Source organism: Corvus cornix, chromosome 2, assembly GCF_000738735.6.
Source record: "Corvus cornix cornix isolate S_Up_H32 chromosome 2, ASM73873v5, whole genome shotgun sequence".
Classification (NCBI taxonomy): Eukaryota; Metazoa; Chordata; class Aves; order Passeriformes; family Corvidae; genus Corvus; species Corvus cornix.
Window position 1 is genome coordinate 48,546,501 of NC_046333.1, and position 20,607 is coordinate 48,567,107.

At 37.7% G+C, this 20,607-nt stretch overlaps 1 protein-coding gene across 1 annotated transcript in view; it reads left to right on the forward strand.

The window, feature by feature from the left end:
• Positions 1–18,999, forward strand: part of MACC1 (MET transcriptional regulator MACC1) — a 36,943-nt gene extending 17,944 nt beyond the window's left edge. Inside the window, exons 2-5 of the mRNA XM_019285858.3 lie at positions 1,834–1,948; positions 4,009–6,047; positions 8,493–8,681; positions 14,136–18,999. Of these exons, the coding sequence (XP_019141403.3) occupies positions 1,834–1,948; positions 4,009–6,047; positions 8,493–8,681; positions 14,136–14,348 (2,556 nt within the window). The 3' untranslated portion in view covers positions 14,349–18,999. The remainder of the gene's footprint in view (positions 1–1,833; positions 1,949–4,008; positions 6,048–8,492; positions 8,682–14,135) is intronic.
• The last annotated feature ends 1,608 nt before the right edge of the window (positions 19,000–20,607 follow it).

Sequence of the window (20,607 nt, forward strand, 5' to 3'; positions counted from 1 at the left end):
CAACATCTTGAGATGCAGTAGCAAACCAAAATTTATTTCTTTTGAAGGAGTCTGTATACATTATCAAATATACCATTGCTTATCAGAGGCAGCAGCAACAGTGATATCTTTATATAGATGTGGAATGTCATATCTTGGAATTAATGGTGTTGGGATTAAGGAGGCATTTTAGTTTCCAGTTTTGTTCTGGTAGGGGGCTAGTAGCAGAGGCCAGAATGTATTGATGTTGGAGGCTAGCTTTACCTACTAGCTAAAATCAGGACTCCAAAGGCCAAATAAAAGAGATTTCTCGTAACAAAGGAATCTGAAAATCCATACAGCCCTCTGAGGTGCTGGGTGACTGTTGAGCTTTGCCCGACCTCAGTCTTGCACCCTGCTTGTGTACAAAACGGCGCCTGAACAGACTGCCATTAGCTGAAGGTACCTTTTGTGGGAAGAGCAAAAACTATCAATTTACATGTGCAGTGAAAAAAAAGGTATCCTAAACCATGCTTTGTTCAATGAAAACAGACAGCTGGCTTCTGCTTTCTGTGCAGTAATGCTTGGATATAAGGTATGTGTCCTTTCCCATAACTCAAGTGGAACTGGAGAGAACTGGACCTGAAAACTCATTTTTCTTACAGCTGCAGCAAAACCAGGCCAAATCCTTCTTCTTTTTCTCTCTCATTTTTTTTTTTTATTTTAAAAGTGATAAAATGAGGCCTCCTTAGGCTGCAGTGTTCACTGCAGAAGTAGCAGGCTGCAGTATTTCAGACTTCTGAACAAAGCTGACTTTTGTATCCCATGTATGGATCCAAAAATCTTCTGGATTTTTTCCTTCTCTCTTCTTCTCCCTTCCTTGTTTGTTTGTCTCATTTGTCTCATTTTTTCCCCAGATATCTTAATGGTCATCAGCATTTATATCTCACTACATATAGGATCTGTGAGAGCATTCTGGGAAAGTCACTAGGTGATGTCTTGGTTTATAGCACTAACTTGAAGAGCTTCCCTCCACAAAATATCTCTTTTATTTTATTTCCTCTAGCTTCTGTTCCTGGGATACAGTAATCTCAGCATGTAGGATACCAAATGCTTGCTTGAAACTTCTGTAATTCCTCTTTCTTTAGGAGACACAACAGCTCCCACTTTCTTCAGCATTAGTCAAGTTACCTTGAGAGGCTCATCCTTCTGTTGCCTGCCTCTAAGGGACTGCACCAAAATGAAACAATTTCTTGTAGCCGGAACAAGGAAAAAGAGATCTGAATATCCTCTCTTGGGCTGTTGCTGTGCTGGTGTGCTCACTAAGGAAGGGTACTTTAAGTCATTCTTGGACAGACTAAAAGGAAATCTGACCTGATCGTCTTTCAGGGAGGAACATAAGAATAATAAGGCAGAATGGCAAGAAAATACTTTATATTAATTGGCATGGAAAGTAACGGGTCTAGATCTTCCCCTTTAATGATTCTACTCAAACTAACCTGAAAACTGGAATTACGGTGTCTATTTTTTAAACAAACATTTTATTCAAGACATCTGAGTGGAAGTTATTGTATAATTGGCTCAGTTCCAATTACAAGACACTTAATTTTGTGAGTTATTGGACTTCACTATGGGCTGGGGTACCACATTATACTGCGGCTGTAGCATCTGCTGGGTTTGATGGACATTAGATAGTAAGACTCACTCAGGATTGTGATGCTCTTGGGCAGAGTTAATAAATTTAGTCATAATCTATATCTTCATATTTATTTTTTCACGTCACAATACAGGAACAAAGCTCAATAACTCTTCAACAGTTTCCCCTTTTTCAAATTGCATACTTGCTGATGTTTTATATGCTTAACTGTCTTCTAGGAGGAAAATTCTTCCAGTAGTGGAACAGATTCCCTAAGCAGTGGAGAGATTCCACGAAGCCGGTCGGAGGGGACTTTGATTGACATGGATGACCGGACACCTTCAGACAGCTACAGTATGACTCTTCTGCTATTTTCTGTACTAAGGCTCTCAAACTAAAGTCTTTATTTCTGCAAAACTCTGGATCAGGCAGATTGGGAGGAAGAGTTGAAATCTTTAACTTTACATCAAAAAATGCTACTTAGAGTAAGTTTACTGGGGGCCAAGACTGGGGAAGAGAAGAGGGACTTCTTAGCCAAACTAGATTGATTTAGGGTTTTAAGAAGCATGAAGGCAGGGTAATTTTGAAGTTAGCCCAATTTAAAAACTGGAGTCTTGGCAAAGTTTATTTAATCTCCTTGCTATTTTAACCCCAATGCTGAGAAAACTTTGCCCTCCACAATGTAGGCATTCTCTTAGCTTCTTGTCCAGTAACAGATGTAACAGCAAGCCTGACGCTGTGTAAGTTGTGGAGCAGGAATTATTTCTTTGCTGACATGCTGTGCTCTAGTAATTGTGCTGTTACCTTGGCATGAGAAAGCATCTGTCCTAGTGACTCAGGCTCTGACAGAGTTTTCTGCTCGTATTTTTCCTGTAGAAACATGCCCTTTAGGATGGGGAAAAAACCCAAACAAACCCCTTATGTTTATTTTGGGCTTAATTAGTTTATATTTTAATATGCAATAATGCTCTGATTGTAATAGCATCACAGTGCAAGGAAAGTTTTTTGGCCTATGGGCAGAGACAAAAGAACTTTTTAGTGGGGGCTGGAATAGCCTCGCCTCCTCTGGTGACCCTGGTCAAGACAAGGAGCTTGAGGAAAAGGAGGCTGCCCCTGGGTTCAATCCCCCTGGCAGCTCACCTGGAAAGCTCTTGTCAAGGCAATGTAGATAGGCAGCTGGCAAACAGGTAAATTCCACCTTGATTCTTCCAAACCGGGAATTTTCTGGAACAGTGGAAAGACTTCACAGTTTCGGCTTTTTATCACAATTTGAAAAAGGAAACAAAAAGAGAAGTACTAACGTTTAAAAGTTTTTTTTTTTTCTTTTTGTGGCTGTATGCACTGTAATGCTTGCAATTGAGCAATGTAGAATAACCTTGGAAATAGAGAGTACTGTGGAAAGTGTAATAATGTGAGCTATAGATATGGTGAAAAAATTAGAAATTATGGCTTTTCCTTCTAAAATTTAAACTCTTTGCAAGAATGTATAAAGAAGGGATGGTATAGCCTCTATATATAGAAAAAATAATGGCAAAATGAAGTAATGGAAACCCTTAGCATAAAAAGTTGCGGATATTCCATTGCAAGAAGGGTGACTCTCAACCAACTATAAACCAGCTTCTCTGAACAATTGTTAATATAAAATGTAAGGAATTCTCTTCTTCCAAAAAAATAGATATTACTGCTAATAATGAGTATTTGTATTAGAAAAGATATGTAAATATCACTTATACACCCATATTTGTCTATTAAAATGCAATCTCAAAAAATTAGTAGTCACACAAACATTTCTCTCCAAACTTCAAGTTGTACAAGGTCTCATAAATTATATCAATTTTTTTTTTAATGGAAAGCTAGTATAACAAATTCCACACACATGGAGATAAATTGTAGGAGTGCTGTTATCAATTAAATGCACATGCACTAGCATGAAAAGGAATATTGAATAATGCACTTATCTGTACAGTCTGCAGTGTTTGAAAAATGAAACTGTAGTTGTTTAGTCTTTGCAAAGAGACAGACACAAAGGAAAGAAATCCATGGCATTTTGTAAGAGGCCAAAGATTACTGGAATATGATGGTTTGAACCTTATAGAACTTTATCATACTCAATGCCAATTAATACTCATAAGAGTTGATAATGTTCAACACCTCAAAAAAGATGCTTTACATCCTTCAATATTATTTTGTTATTCAGCACTAATTTGTTAGCACTCTTTCTATTAAGAAATATTCTTAATTAAATCAACATTGATACTGTTTAAAAACGTGAAGGAGAAATATAGAAATTATCTATGTGTATTTCAGGAGGAAAATTTAGTCAGCTCTTAATTTAACAGACTATCAGTTGGAAATGAATGGAATGTCTCAAGCCTCTGTGCTTTAGGAAATACTTCTTTTTTTCTTTTAAACAGATGTCAATGAAAGTAAACTGGATTTGGATATTGACTGGTCTGGCGTATTCAAACATGCTCAAGCTGTTTCCAAGACAAATCCTTTCTGGAATGAGCTGTCAGGATCCAACCCTTTTGTACATGACATAGCTGCTTCCAATAGAAATGAAAATAATAAACGTCTTTCTATCTTAAAGGAAAAACCTTATTTGTTCTCTAAACTTTCTAGCAATAGGGACTCTTTGGATTCCTCAGGTGATGAGCTAGATATTGACTGTCTCCTAAGAAAGACTTCAGCAAGAAGATCTGGACGATCCAAAAGCATCTCTGACTTCCTGGATATAGTTGATAACCAAAGATTTAATCCTCACAAGACAGCACCTCAAAAAACTACAGCTTGCGATATAACATGGCTTCAGAACGACCGCGAAGCCTACAAGATGGCTTGGTTGAGTCACCGACAGCTCACCCGGTCCTGCCTAGATTTAGAAGCCATGAGCCACAGTCCTGGATGGGCACAAACGCAAGCTACAGACATTCATGTAGTTTGTAAACTGAATCATGAAGGGGGTTCAGTGCAGCTGCCTGACTCAGATATCAACATTCATGTCCCTGTGGGTCATGTATTACCAGGAGAATTCCAAGAAGTTGGTTTAAAGGCCATCCTTAACCCTCCAATGTCATGCAACAATGATCTGTCCAGCACAGTAAGTCCTCTAATAGAACTTACACTGAGCAACCTCAACACAAGTGAAGCCATTTTCCTAGAAGTGAAAGTTGCAGCTAAAGTGAAGAATGATCCACTCAGCCAAGTTATGAGTGATATTGTGTGTTTTTTTAGTCTCAACAAAGAAGGACCTTTTAAGAAGTTGGAGAAGTGCTATATTTATCAAGATACCATACAAGTGAAGCTAACTGACCTAAGTCATGTGATGTATGCAGTGATTGCCATACAAGCAAGCAAAATCCAGCCCCCAGCAACTAATGTGTGGGACTATGTTCATAGAACAGTCTCAGTTGGAATTTATGGTCCCAAATATATTCATCCATCTTTTACTGCAGTTTTTACAGTCTTTGGTCATAACTACATTCCAACAAAACTCACTATTTGTGATATAAAAAAAAGGGGGAAAGGTATGCCTCCTGTGGTGTTTCAGCTGTGGGGAAAGCACACATTTCTGCTTGAAAAACCCCAAGATCTAAACATTTCTTTGATATCCTGTGATCCAGATTTTGAAGTAAAAATGGAAGATCAAAGCAAAAATATTAAAAAGGAGGAGTTGAAAACTGGTGAAATGGTCTGCCAGCAATTCCTGTTTTCCATGCTTGGATGTAGGGAGATGCATTTCTTTGTTTTCCTTGTTCAGATTAAAATCTTAAAAAGTAGCCAAGTAACACAGTTCCATGTTACGACTCCCGATCCAGCTCCAAAATTAAGTGGAATTATTAATAGGCCAAAGCGCCTACAAAACCGCAAAGAAATCAAGTCTGCACCATGGCTTTTGATACCAACAATAAAATATCCAAAGTTTCAAGACAAAACTTTGAGTGTCAATACTTATGGAGTGGCTTTGAAAACCGTGTTACGTCAAAATAAGATTGACTATTTGCTGGAATATTTTAAAGGGGACACAATAGCACTTCTTGGTGAAGATAAAGTTAAAGCCATTGGACAAACCAAAATGAAAGAGTGGTATGTGGGAGTTCTCAGAAGAAAGATTGGTCTTGTACATTGCAAAAACATAAAAGTGATTTCCAAAGAACAAGCTATGGACACTGCTGATAGTGAGCTAACTACCAGGAATCTTGTTGAACAAATTGCCTTGCCATTCAAAAAATTGACTTATATCTACTCAGTAGTTCTGTCTACGGTATCAGAGAGTGTTTATGACTGGAGAGCTTTAGCTGAGGTGTTGGGATACTCACATATGTCTTTGGATGACTTTAATGAGGCACATGCTGATAAAGAATCAGAAAGAGTTGCACATATTGTGAAGAAGATGAAGCAAGACTGCCATGCTAACAAAAAAAAAAGACTATTTCTTTATGAACTCATTGTTGTAAGTATTGCATGAACTAACCGGCTTATTGGGAATGTATTGCCAAGAAACTACTCAGTTGTAATGTAGGAACAAGAAAATCTGATTCTGCATCCCTGCAGGATCTTTACAAACCTGAACATATTACTAAAAGCTGTAGACACCAATAGGTGGAAAATACATCCAAACTCTCATGAAGAATAATACTTTGATCAATTAATTCTGAATAGTCTTCTGTTAATGCTCCAGAAACTGTGTTCATTTAGTAGGTTGACTAAGATAACTTTTTTTGTTTCTAAATATCCATGATTGAAATAGTTTTGTCTTTTGTCTTGGTAAATTGCTTCCCTGGGAAATTCACATTCCTGTTGTGAAGTATTAAGTAACATTACTATACTGTGGGAACTCCACTATACATACATAGATATATCTATATATATCTATATATCTCTATAGATATAGATATTTGTCTATGCTAAGTTTCATGTCTAGCTTAGCTTCATATGTTTAAAAGACACATCTTGATCCAAATGTTGAAGGCAAGATTTTCTATCCACACCTTACAACTTCATAGTCAATGTTGTATTGGCCTAAGGAGGATATTGCAAGTATTTCAGTATCTATTTTCATGGGCCTCATTTGTAAGCCATTGAACAACTTCCATGTGACTAAATACTGCCAAATGTGAATCAAAAGTTTATTTTAATTACTTCCAGGTAATAAGTTGCACTGTTAACAATCCTAATTCGCTTACTGATTTGTGTGCAAACTAATTTGAAATTAATGGTCCCTTAATACTCTCCTTGTCTCTGACAGAAAAGTTGGCCAACCTATTAAGGAACAAAAGATAATTAAATTTCTGATATGAAAATAAAGTATTACAAAAATGGATGTTTAAAAACTCACATTGTAGCTATTCATCTAAAGCCTTTTTATTACCCTGAACTGTAAACCTCAGCTGAGTTTACTCCTCATCACTAGTCTACCCCCTTTGAAGTGCTGACAGAAACTTCAGCAGGATTCAGAAAATTTTGGTAGCAGTTGCCACTTGCAATTCTTAAGAGCACATCAAAGTATGTGGAATAAAACTGAGCCTGTATGAGGTATTGCAAAGTCTGTCATGTCTCTGTACAAAAAGGAGTGGGGGGCCTAAAGGTGAAAATTATCTAAACTTTCAAATGAATGCAGTGAAACAGAGTTCATTACAAAACAGGCAAAATGTGGGGCATAATTTGATTAAACTTATAGAAGCATAGAATGGCTTGGGTTGGAAGGGACCTTAAAAATCATCTCATTCCAACCATCCTGTCATGGGCAGGACAACTTTCACTAGACCAAGTTGCTCAATGTCCTGTTTTGTGAGATTTATATATTTTTGCTAGGAAGTGCCAAAACAGGTCCTCGTCTTTGTAGAGCTAGACATAAATCTAGATGTCATCCATGTAATTTTGGGGTAGAATTTTCAGTTACTTCTTTTAAGAAATCTCCATTTTTTGTGTTTTATAGGGTTCTTGCTTATCACAGCAAATTGCATACTGAACCACTGTCTCTCCAGTTTAGGGGAATTTTGTACAGTGCGCTGTAGTCAGCTTCTCCCTAGTGTGTCTACCAAAGTTCTGTTTGCTATGAGGGTTTTTTATGGTTTATACTTTAAAATTAAATTACACATATGTCTGATTTCTGCAGAAATGCTTGATATTTCACAAAAAAATCAGTATTTAGAAAACAAGTAAAAATTCTGTATTTTGATCTTGATCTTTCCCTGAAAACCTCAACAGTTTCAGTGTAATATTTTGGTGTTAATTTGAGGAGAAGAAAAAACCCCAACATTTGTTTTACCCATTAGCTCTTATCCAAACAAATAAAGAAAGGAGAATGCAATGTATCTGCATGTCAAGGTTTTACTCCTTCAACCATTTTGAGTGTTATTAAATGCTTATTTGGTGAGGAGGAGGAAAGGTTTTATGTTTGAATTTCTCCTTAGTGGTCAGCAAATTATGAGTTTGGTGGGAGGAGTAAATCAAAAGGTGCTGGCCAATGTGATCAATGATTTTCCAAATAAAGCCCTAGATGAAGGACCACACCTTAGTAAAATAGTGCTCTAACTTAATTTTCAAGTTTCATGTCATACTTCTAAGAAGTTAAACTTTTTTTTGTCTCAAATATTTTTGTTGGAGAAGTATGTTTTTCTTTCAGGGTCTGTAAGCTTGGCAGGATCCATTTGTCACTGGAATGCTGAACCAACTGAATGCCAGCTTCATTTTTTTCTTAAGCTTGTGGGCAGCTTTCCTCTGAAACTGTTGGCAGCACCATTTTGTAGGAAAAAAGTATATATCTGTAAGAACAAAAAAGTAACAAAATATCTTCCTGTTTGCATAGAAATGCAGAATAGTGTTATAAAATTAAATGAAAATGTTCTGTTTGTAATTACTGGTGAAGGATCACTAATGAAAATCATTGTTGCAGGCACTTTTGAAAATAGATTGCCAGGGATTAGTGGCACGTCTTACCCAGGACACCATCATCTTGACTTCAGCTGTCAAGCTTGGCAAAAGCTGGCGGGAGCTTGCAGAGAAGCTAGCCCGACTCACAAAGCAGCAAATAGAGGCTTATGAAGTGCCTCACCAAGGGAAAAATGGAGCAGTAGCTCTGGAGGTAAGGGCCTGGTGTAGCAGTGCATGCACATTTGCTGCTCTGCACGAACACAGCCAGGGACCTTCCTTCTTCCTTGTTTTTCATTCTTCTTTTCTTTTGCACTTTCCAGTGAAGGTCTTGGTCCCTGTCTTGAGCTTCAGGGCCACATTCAAATTTTTTTATTGTCCTGTCCACTTGTTAACCTTACTCACACCTCTGCTGTCATTTCAGACACAGTGGTCCTTGCAGGAGCCACTTCTGATCACACTCCGTACAGCTTTGGCTCTTTCTGCAAAAAGGAAGCTGACTTCTGTCATTAATACTTTTCTATGCTGGTGTAATAGCTGTTGTCATTTAGCTTAAGTAGCATGAGAAGAGGTTGGAAGCTCTGACACCAATTCTACTTCTGTTGTATGAATGCGGCAAATCTGTGCTTTAAGTTTATATTTTTTCAGGTAGATCATGAATTTTTTCCTTTGTACAGCATTTTTCTTATACAGAAGTTTGAGTTCTGTATAAAAGTCAATTTATCCTCTCAGAGGTGTTTTAGTGCATACACATCTAAGGAGCAATTTATGTGCCTACGTCACTAATCTCTAGTGACATTTGAGGTGACCAGAGGTACTCATGGCACCCATGCAATGTCAGGTATGCCACAAGACTCTTGTCCACACTGCTGAGCTTAGGGTCAGCCTCTGCCCCTGGTATACCTTTGCCTGGGCAACCACGTTACTTCCTGGCCTTCTCTCTTCTAACATCAAAGCATGCAGTAGGTCCATTCTTTCCCTTTTTTATGAGCGTTGCTGAATGATCTTTCTGACTTGAGAGCTTACATTCAGGCTTGGCTCTCCCTCTGCCTATACCATCATCCCCTGATTATTGCAGGTAATGTACATGATCCGGACTGCATTCACTCTCTCTGACCTCTTCGTGCCAAAGGAATTGTTATTTCCCGTTCACAGGTTCACAACTACTTGGATAATTTTTTCTTTCTTTTTTGTTTCCCTGTAGCTGATTCTTCTTATTCCTTGCCAAACACATTCTACTTTCCACTGTCTGAATTCAGTGAATCTGTCATCTTGTTTTTATCTGCTTGGTGATAACTATCAAGATATTTCTGCTCTAATCATGAACCATTACCTCTTATTCCTTTTGAATGCTCTGCCTTCCCTCCCCAATCAATATTTATCAAAATTCCCCATGTTTACTCATGTGCTTCTGTACTTTTCAACAAAATTATCTCCATAATTGTTTGCAAACACAGCCTCCTTCTCAGATCTAGTTTTTCTCTTTGAGCTATTTCGTGTATTTTTTTTTTAGTTGTTTTTGGGTACTTAAGTCTGGATGCACCTTCCTCCAATTTTTTCTCATAAAATTATCAGCCTTTCCAATCCCATGTCTACTCTCTTTTTTTTTTTTTTTTTTCTTTTTTACTCTTAGGCAGTGGCTTGTGTCATTTCCTACACTTTTGTTCTATTTACTAAGATTCTGTGTTTGGCTGATAAATGTCCAGCTTTCTACAGAAGGAATTATAGACCTGAACAATGTAGAACTCTGCTGGTCTCCATGTGATTTCGAAATGTTTCCCCTTTGCTAACAGGCAGCAGAAATAAAACAATTTTATAACTGTTTTTCCAGCATCATACCTATTTATTTTTTTATATTCAGAAAATTTATAAACAAACATTTACTTTGCTTTAAATGGGTTTTGATTTTACATGAAGCTTATCTTCCACGTCATACACCCTACTAATTTGTTTTCAAGAGTTTTTTGCATTATTTTTATGGCAAACCACCCACAAAATTCTCTGCCTTTTGTGACAGTGTCTGCTGCCAAAACACAGTGCAGTCAAACTCCTATTTTTTCAGAGAACATTCAACAAGCAAAGATCAGAATTTTTCTATATTTCTGTGTCATTTCTCAAGGATTAAATTGGATCCATGGAAGATTTATTGGTTTGGGGTGAGCTTTTTAATTGTGCTTGTCCACACGGATGTGAGTTCAAAGTACAAGGTTTCTAGCACTGGTGTCTCATGTGATCACTGAGTACCCTCAGTGTCCTGTGAATCTAACCTTAAATTTCAGTACTTTCTAGTAAATACCAATGCTTTCTTCCAACCTTTTTAAACTTAAAATTTCCTACTGATAGTAGTTGTTTGCCTTAAAATCCGAAACCCAGCAAAGCTGGGGAAGGATAACAAGTTTTGACTAGTTATTGAGGATTATATGAAAATATTAACTGGTTCATTCCCCACCAAGGACTGTTCCACCATCAGGAGAATTGATTGGTTGAAAAATGTTTCTGCTTTTAAACTTCATAGTTTTCTTGGTGGGAGAAATCTTGCAAATGATCACGGGCAACTTGAGGGTACATACAGTTGTTGTATAGATTATGAAGCGTTTTTCATGAGTAAATTCCAAATCACTTTGCAGTGGATGTAGGTATCATTATTGTGTACTCAGCAGAGAGAGTGGGAACAGAGGGAAAACTCATTCACACAGCTGAGATGAAACTTGACCAGGATGCTGCAGTGATTTAATATTTTTCCTGAAATTCTGCTTTGATACAATTCAGGAATGTTGAATGCAATTCAGTTCACCCATTGCATTAGAGTATGTGGATGTGGAGAAGAATCTTCCTTAGAACCACTGCTGCGTTTGCAGTATTAGTTTAATGTGACGAGTGTGTAGATTATTGCTGAGTTAATTATGCATCAGTGGTGACCAATTTGTGAAGATTTTGATCCCCACATTCTTCTTTTTCTTCTTTCTTTTCTTTTCTCTTAGATTAAAAAAAACCCCAAAACAAACAGTTGTGATAGATTAGTGGAAACCAAGGTTTGTATTTAAGGATATTTCAGCCAACTGTCTTATTACAATATCAGACTGACCTTCAACACAAGTCAAAGCGTAGCATCTTTTCGTATTCGTTGTCTTTTGACATTCTAGTGAAGACAGCAGACTATACCCTAATCCTTTAAATAACTTTGTCTAACAAGAAAGCAAGAGAAGGAAGAAAGAGACCCAGAAAAAGCATAACCAGTGACAGAATTTCAGGAAACCAGCTTCTCTTGTAGGAAATACCAGCTTTTCTTGTTGGCTACTTTGGCAAACAAGCTAAAAATAGGAATACAGAAACTTTCTGGTCTCAGCATAAATACAAAAGTGGTGACCTGCTTTAGTTCATTAAAATATGTTGTAATATCTAATATTTACAGCAGTAAATTAAAAAATTACATTCAGCTTATCATCTCTAAAAACACCCGAAAGAATTCGTCAATCTTCTTCTTCCCACCTACCACTACTGTACTTTTCTCCTTCTGTAACGTTATGGTTATGACTTAAGATAGACTTGCTTAAAGGACAAAGTAGGCACCATTCATTTGGGTAAATGACAATACCTTTCCCTCCTGTAGACCTGAAATGAGAAACTTCACTGAAAGCATAGGCACTTTTCTGTGGCTTAAACTCAAAGTAGAAACTAGACTAATCAGACTGTGAGACATGCTGAGTAAGTTTAGTGTAAGTTTAATGTTTTTTTCCATTTGGGCATGGCAGCAGAAGTCGAGGTAAATGTTTATAGAAACTATGACAGAATCAGTCTTGGGTAAGCTGAAAGATCGTAGCCCAAAAATATGGACAAAAGCTCAGGACTATGAGTAAAGAAATTCTCCTCCTACTCAGTTCCTCCAGGAAGCAAGTTAATAAAGCTTAAGTCAAGGAAATAAAGCTTTATGTTGTGTACTGTTTGTAAATTAATAAGATTATATTGAGGAAATAACCAATTTCCTTCAGAATTATCCTTCAGAACCATAAAAACAGTTTTTTCAAAAAAAGAGGAAAAGATGCTAAAAAACCTCAACTTCCTCATCACTTTTGTGTATCTATATAAACATGTGCAGTCATCAGTCCATATAGACTTATTACTATGCATAAGTATGTTCCTGTTAAAACAGTAAATGACAAAACCTTTTAGGAGAGTCATGGGTTTCTTTGCAGATTTGTGTATCATCCCTGCAACTGTTAACTCAATTGCTGATTGCAAAATCTTTATTGCCAATGAGGAGAGAGAAACTAGAATTTTGATTGCCCAAGTAACATTTGGAAAAGCAGCAGCTGGGAAAATAATTATTTTGTTTGTTAACTGAGCAAATTTACTCAGCACATTGAAAGATGTAAGTCCAGCTTGGTATCTGAATCATGCTGCTATAACTTAATTAATGTCATTAGAGCAATGACGAATTACACCTGCTAAGGATCTGCTCTACTTGTTTGGCATAAACCAAATAAATTGCAGTTTGAAAAACAAAAAAGCACTGGTAACCTATCTTTTTATTTCCTTTGTTTCTTGCAGGAAAATTTTTAAGTTGTATGTCCTAATTAAAAAAAAATTATTATAAAAGTTTTTGACTTGCCGGTTTTAGAGAGTTTGGGTGCTTCCCCCCTGCCCCCCCCCCCCTTTTTTCTTAAACAGATTTTATAGAATCATAGAATCATTAAGGTTGCAAAAGACCTCTAAGATCAGCTAGTCAGATTATCTAGATCAACCTTGAACCCAGTACTACCGAGTCCACCACTGCACTATGTCCCTAAGTACCACACCTACACGTCTTTTAAATACCTTCAGGGGTGGCAACTCAACCAACTTCCCTGGGCAGCTTGTTCCAATGCCTGACCTACATTTCAGTGGAGAATTTTTTCCTAATATCCAATCTAAATTAATCAAGGGGGTTTCATTCTGCTCTCCATCCTTGTATTCCAGCTCAGCAGAATGGATACCCAGAGAATATCTGGTCTGGGTATTAAAGCCTGAGGCAAGGAAGACGTTAAGAGCCTCAACTTTTCCCTCATCCTTCATCACTATGTTGCCCCCTGTATCCAATAAAGGTTGGAGATTCTCCCTAATCCTTCTGTTGTTACTGATGCCTTTCTAGAAACACTTTTTATTGTCTTTTAAGAGAGTAGGCAGATTAAGTTCCTGCTGCTGTTGTCAGAAAATATTTCTGAAAGGTAAAAAGCATGTTTAAAATTTCCAGGCTAAGTAGAGGGGCAGTAGGATGTTGATTAATGGGGCAGTAACCATCAAAAGCACAACCAAATAGGGAAACTGTTTCTGGGTGTATGCACTGCAAAAGATGATCAAGAGGAAAAGTGTTTTCTTTCCACCCTTGTTCTTTGACTTATATTTTCAGACAAGGATATATTTTGACTTGGTGATAATCATCTGAATGAAGAATTTAGCTATTATTTACCTCTCTGAGAATTTGAGAGTTTCATAGACATAATGTAAATAAGATTACTGCAGTTTTTATATCAATATGCCTTTTTTGATAAAGCGTTTCAGCATGCCTAGTGATTAAACACTTATTTTCTCTTTTCTCTTCTATGACTTTTCAACTATTTAGCTTTTTTCTTTTCTCCTCTCAATAATTAAATTTCTGACACTAAACCTCATTTTTTCCCTTTGTTTTCAGATGATGTGGAAACCTGCATATGACTTTCTCTACACATGGGCTGCCCATTATGGAGACGGTTACAGGGACGTCTTACAAGATCTGCAATCAGCCTTGGATAAAATGAAAAACCCAGTAACAAAACAGTGGCGAGAGTTAACTGGAGCTCTGATTCTTGTGAATTGCATGGAGGTGTTAAGAGCAAGTGCTTTCTCCAAAATGGAGGAAGAGTAGATGGCCAAAATATGTTTTTGGAAAATCTTTTAGGAAACTATACTGCTGTGTACAGTTTATTTGTGTATATTTGTGTTTCGGTGATGCTTATAGAGCATGACAGAATGAAGTTTGTTTTAACTGAGTTGATGTTGAGTCTAGCCCTGTGGTTCTCAACTACAGATTGCCAGAGCTTGCTGACGGCTTCTGAGTAAATAAGAAAAGAATGGGGGATTAAGCTAATGAGGTCAACAAAAGTGACTTGAATTCTATGGGGTATTTTCTAAAAGGAGCTATTTCTGATTGCACTGACTTCTAGGCAGAGACCAGTTTTAAAACCAGAACTGTTCATGGATGAGTTCAGCATGTGGGACCTAAGTTTACATTGTTTTCAGCAAAGTATTAAAATCTAAATATTTAATACATTATACTATTTGGTGCTCAAACCCCTCAAATCTAAGTTAATGGGTTCAGGTTAGCCTACAAAAAAAACATTTAAGATTCTTTCATCCTCATCTGGGACAAAACTAATTAAATTGTCTCACAAAACAGGAGTTCAACAGTTCCTGGAAAAATAGGCGTGTGTTGCACTTTTCCAAAACAGCTTCTGGTGTCTATTTTGAAGACTGGAAGAGAGACAGAAGATAAAATGTCAAAAGTGTTTGGTTTTGATTGATTTGTTGATGTAACTCAACAGGGTTTTTTCTCTTTTTGTATTTTTGTTTATATTTCTGCAATTTTTTTCTACATTCTGCTGAGTGGAAATTCCAGAAAATTCTGGAAGCCTTCTTTGTGTACACTGTCTCTGATAATTTGTGTAGTCCTTCTCTGTTGCTTTTAAAAGAGTATATAGGGAAAAGAGACTTTGTAAGTGCAAGGGCTGGAAACAATTAACATCCACATTTGTTGGTTGTTTTCTTCTACCTCACTGGATATGGGACATGACTATTATTTTCTCAAAAAAACTTAACAGTGGGGTGCTTTTTAGATTAATTTATTTATGGAGCAATTAATTATAACTAGTCATAAGTTCTAAAAAGAACCCTGCTTAGATTATATCAGTAAAAAGTCTTTCAATTACTGAGTAGCTTATTATAAGTACAGAAAATACAGGCTGAATAGTAGTTTCAGGCTGACCAAATTTTTTAATGTAATTTTTTTAACATATTAAATATATTTTTAGTTAAGTGGTAGATCTAAAAGGTTAAAGCCATTTTGAGCTCCTTTGATCAACATTAATTCAGAAACATCAGCAAATACTCATGACAACCAGTTGAAAAGAAAATTGGCATTCTGCCATCACTTGTGGTTGACAAGACAAAGCCAGATTCTTTCAGGAGTACCACAAAACAGCACTTCAGTCCAGAAACTGCGCTTCCGCTGTTGTCTTAGTGCATTTCTACCAAAAAGGGAGGTTTTGTGATTCTAAAATAAAACTGTACATTTAGACATTTTTCTTCCCCTCTCCTTTCTTCTAACCTCTTTTCTTTTCTACTTTCATTAAGCTTTCCCAAAGCACCCGTAGCTCAGGAAGGAGGCTGAGGAAGGAGTAGTTGCCCCAGTAATAGGTAAATTCGTTCACCAGAAGAAGCATCAGGGCATGACTGAATTAGCATGCATGCAAGTTGTCTGGCTTCAGTGGACTTGCCCTTGATTTGCAGGACAACGAGGAATTAGATCCACAGAGCACTATCTGTTATTGCTGATCAAGGAAAGGTGGACAAAAAAGAGTCAGTTTATCAAAGCTCCCTGTTGTTTCAGGTGCCAGCACCTATTTTATACCTTTCCCCACATAGTTTTAAAAAAGAGCTGTAGAGAAAATATAAAATTCTCTTGTGATCTGCACTTCAGTGCAGAGATGCTTGTTCTTCCTTCATGCAGGTAGTGAAGCCCCCAGAAGGTGAGAAAGCAGGTTGTCCTACTCTTTTGTCCTACTAGGTAAGGAAAAGGTGCATACTGATACCTTTAAATATATTAATAGACATCTTTAAAGGTAAAAAGACACATTCAAATATTAAAATATAAAATATTAAAACCCACCGCAAACTCCCTGAGAATTTTTTTTAGGTTTCCCAGACAGCTTCTACTTTCACCTTAGACCCTGCTCGTAGCAGACTGTGAAACCTGAACAGGATTTTTCAGTGGTGCAAGAGGCCACACACCAGATCGACTTAAAACCTCAGGGAAATATATTTTTGCCTCCTCAGAGCTGAAATACCAGAGGAGTTCAAAAAGCAAATCTTTCAGCTTCACTATGTTCGCTCACCATCTGCTTTTCATGTATCCCAGCAGGCCATGCTCCCTTGCTTAAAACCCTGTTAAGTCAATTTTTAAAACTCTTTTTTTTCATTTTCCCCCTCTTTTGTTAACCTGGCTGCAACAGCGAAGCAACTCAGCCTACATCTGTTTCTGAAGACGAGCCTGTGCTTCCATCCATTTTTCCCACATGCTAATTTCTTATCTTTAGTAAATATGAGTTGACTTTCTTTTTCAACAAGACATGAAGTAATTCCTTTACTCAATTCTGTATTTTTCTGTTATGAATACTATTCAAAAGAGTGGAAAAAGCTACAAGAAGCACCAATTCCTAATGGCACACGTCTACCAAATACCAAGTATAAAGGACAGGCTGCCCAAAATCTTTGAAGCTGAAGGAAAGTCCACCCTGAGAAGGTAGTCGGCGATCGTGGTCTCAGGAAGAGAAGGGCCCAGGGACCAGAGGCTGCTGCCTCTAACTATCATGCCTAGGCCCTTTCTTTGCTTTGAAAGTTTTTTCTGTGTTGAACAAGAGTTGAGTTTGGCCCAGTAAATTTAGCAAATATTGACTCAGTGAGTCAGTGTTCTCCTTAGCTTGCAGAATTATGCAACTGGTCCTCCAAGTATGTTTCTTTAAAAGGAAATTTATATCTGCCTGTAGTTCTGCTGTATTCCAGGGCCTTCGACTGCTGGTTTTGGTTGCTAATTGCACTCCTGTTTCTGCTTTAAGCTTCTGCTCATATGAATGAAATGTGCTCTCATGCAATATTCTGTTTACTTTAGCAGCCCACACTGGATATATTTAAAAAAACCCAGGTATTAAAACCCCATATTTTATTTAGTGGTCTAGTATTCAAAACCACAAAATGCCAGCTCAGAGTGGAAGCAGCTGTACTCAACAGCAACACACAGCTTGGAGCACATGGCTTAGGTAAACACACTCTGTTCTTGACCTTTTCTCTTTTCCTCCCACCCTGTCAAGAGAGAACAGCTTTCCCATGAGCCTGCACACATACTTTCTTGGGTTTCTTCAAAGTGAGATGAGATTAACAACTCTTTGGGAGGAGACTAGGAAAAATACCAGCCGCTGCTCCTTGCCTTAAATGACCCTCTGTTTCCAGGTTTCCTAATTTCTTTGTGTAGAAAAGAGCTGTGTCAGCCAGTTCCATTTCCCTTTGAAGTTGTAGGCAGAAAACCCCCTCACCTTCCTTCTGTCTTCTGCATAGGTGTTTCTTAAGCAAATGAGCAAATGGAAAAGTTGTGAGCGCGTCTGTTGCTTTATGATTCCACCTACCCATGACAGCTGGAATAATGGATCCCTTGGCTGAGTCTGCACCTGAGTAGGGCAGACACCTTCCATGGTGGGCAGTGGCAAGGAAAGCCTGTCACTCGTACTAGAAATGCTGGTTTTTCAGTGAAGTTGGAAGCCATTCATGTTTCACTGCAGAGGCTTCATGCCATTTAATGACACAGTGCAGTGACATATTTCTGAATTAATAACAGCCAGGGTTGGAGAGAAAAGGCAAATTATTTCCCCCAAGAAGTTCCAGCCCTCCAGTTTGGTTGGGGAAGGGTTTGGTTTCTTAAGTTTTACTTGCTTTTTTTGGAAAGCAGAGGTTTAGGGAAGGAAAAGGAAGTTTCTTTTAAAATGTAAGTAAAGGGCTACTCCCCAAGCCAGGCTCCAGGCAGCAGGGTGGATGCCAAAACCAAGCTACATGTTATGGGGTGTTCTTTGTGGAATTGTCTAGGGAAGAATTTGGGAGGAGACATCAGCCATCTTTCTTCCTACTGAGAACAGAAAATGTGGAAAAGGGGTCAAGTGTTTATTAAGTAATTTTTTCATGAAAAAGTCTGTTTTTCACAAATCCTTTCTGGAAACCTAAGGTGTGGGGAAAACAAACACTAAGCAGCTCCAAAGGAGCAACTCAATTTTGTCGTGTTGAGCTGGCTCTAAAGACCTACTCCTTAAGTATCTCTGGGCTCAGTAAGTGATCCAACTGACAGTGACCTACTAAATAACAAAGGCAATTGTGTAGAACTGCAGATGGCAATGCTGTATTCCCAGCTAAATCCAGTGATCCTGCTTTATCATCATCTAATAGCTTGTTCAGCTATGAACAGCTGTACCAAATAGGAATATAAAGCTATGCTGTTTTGTTGTGTTTGTGTCATAGATATGAAGATTTCCTGTGGAAAGAAAGGAATAAAATAGAGAGCAAAAGGGTTGTATTTCCCACCACGCCCAGGAATAGAATGTAGCAAATTATACTCGTCACATTAGTGTGGGACACCAACCATTAAATTCTCTGGCAAGGCCCTAGAACAATTGTAGATATGTAAAGAAAATATTAGTCTAGTGTGAGTGATAATCATTGTTCTTGATAGTTTTGCTGCCAATAAATATCTACAGACACTATGGGACATTCAAATAACCTGTGATTATTCTTGGTACAAAAAGTACCATTTTCTATTTCTTGCCTATATATATATATAATTATTTTTTTTAGCTTACAGTATATATTTTTAAACAAAATAAACAAAATTATAATTCACAAATGATTCTAGTGGACAATATATTTTGGTTTTGTAAGACTAAGAAGAGTGGAGGAAGAGGTCATGAGGTGAAAGGTAATGGTTCTGTAAATACCAGGAAATGAACAATGCTTTCATACACATTTCTCTTCATCTAAAAATCCTGTGTGTTAAAAAGATGAACTCACAGTCCTTTTAGTGTGTTCATAAGCAAAAGTAATTTGCTGATATTTCTTCCAGAAACAGAATTATCTCACTCTTGAGAAGAGGGCAGTCTGTGGACCTTGCAGCAGAAACCAGGCCTTCTCACAAGGACATGCTCTCAACTTTTTTCTTTTTTTGTTGGAGAATCATGAATGTAAGTTCAAAAAGATAAATCCTCATTTGAAAAGGACATTCAGAACTAACACAAGCTTCTGAACCTTCCATAGAAAGAAAAAATAGTGCTGATTAATTTTTTAATTGAACGTTTATTTCAGTTTTCTCAAATCAAATTCTTATGATCCTTTCAGTGTACATTGGACAGGAACACAGTCTATATCTTAAATCCTAAATTTATGGTTAGGATTTAAATTTTAAACGAAGTATGAGGAGTTACCCTGTGAATTGAAAGGTCAATTTACATATCTATTCTAAATCCCAGGTTTTAAAATGTAAATGAAGTGGCCTGGCAGAAATAGACATGGCAGCACAATAGTCCCAGGAGAGCAGACAAAGACGAAATGCGAACAGCTCCACTCCACGACTTCAGAGCCTTAAACATTGTGTTTGTGTTAAATTCAGTACAAGATCTAAAATACAGCCTTGTCAAATACAATACCCTGAGAACAATAGAATCCGGAGTGACAAGGGGGAAGTGAATATGCAATGACTGCTCAGTCTGTCTCATAACAATGATGTTATCAGGCAATGGGTTTAAAAATAAGCAAAAGTGCCCTTTCATACAGTGAGGAATTGGGGAATGTGTTGTTATGGGATATTGTTGAAGAAAAAATGACACATGGGTGCGAAAGAAAATCAGTCAAATTTACAGAGAAAAAAAAAGTGCCTAGTGGATTTGGTGATTTGTCTACAGCCACCAGCTTCATATAACACAGAACTGGATACTAAAAATGCAGCAGGGAGAAATACTATACTCTACTTATCCAGTTTCTCACCATTTCCTCTGGAGACTGTGGGTCTGGAGTGGGCAGATGCCTGCTCTTACCCAACCCTTCCTGCAGTCTCATAACCATGAGACTCACATGGTCCTCACATATCCCAGCAGGTTCCTTTCTAGCACCTGCCTCCTTTCTGCCCCAGCTCAGGCAACAGTTCCTCAGTTTATTTAGCAACAACCATGACACCTCTCCAGCTCTGTGGCCTTGAGTGCCAAGAGTAGCTGGAATGAGCTGTGATCCTCTGACATGCTGCCTCTGGCCATGGGGTCATTGATAGGGGAGCATGATCCTTAACTTTAGGCAGGGAGACATCAATGTACCAAGACTCCTCA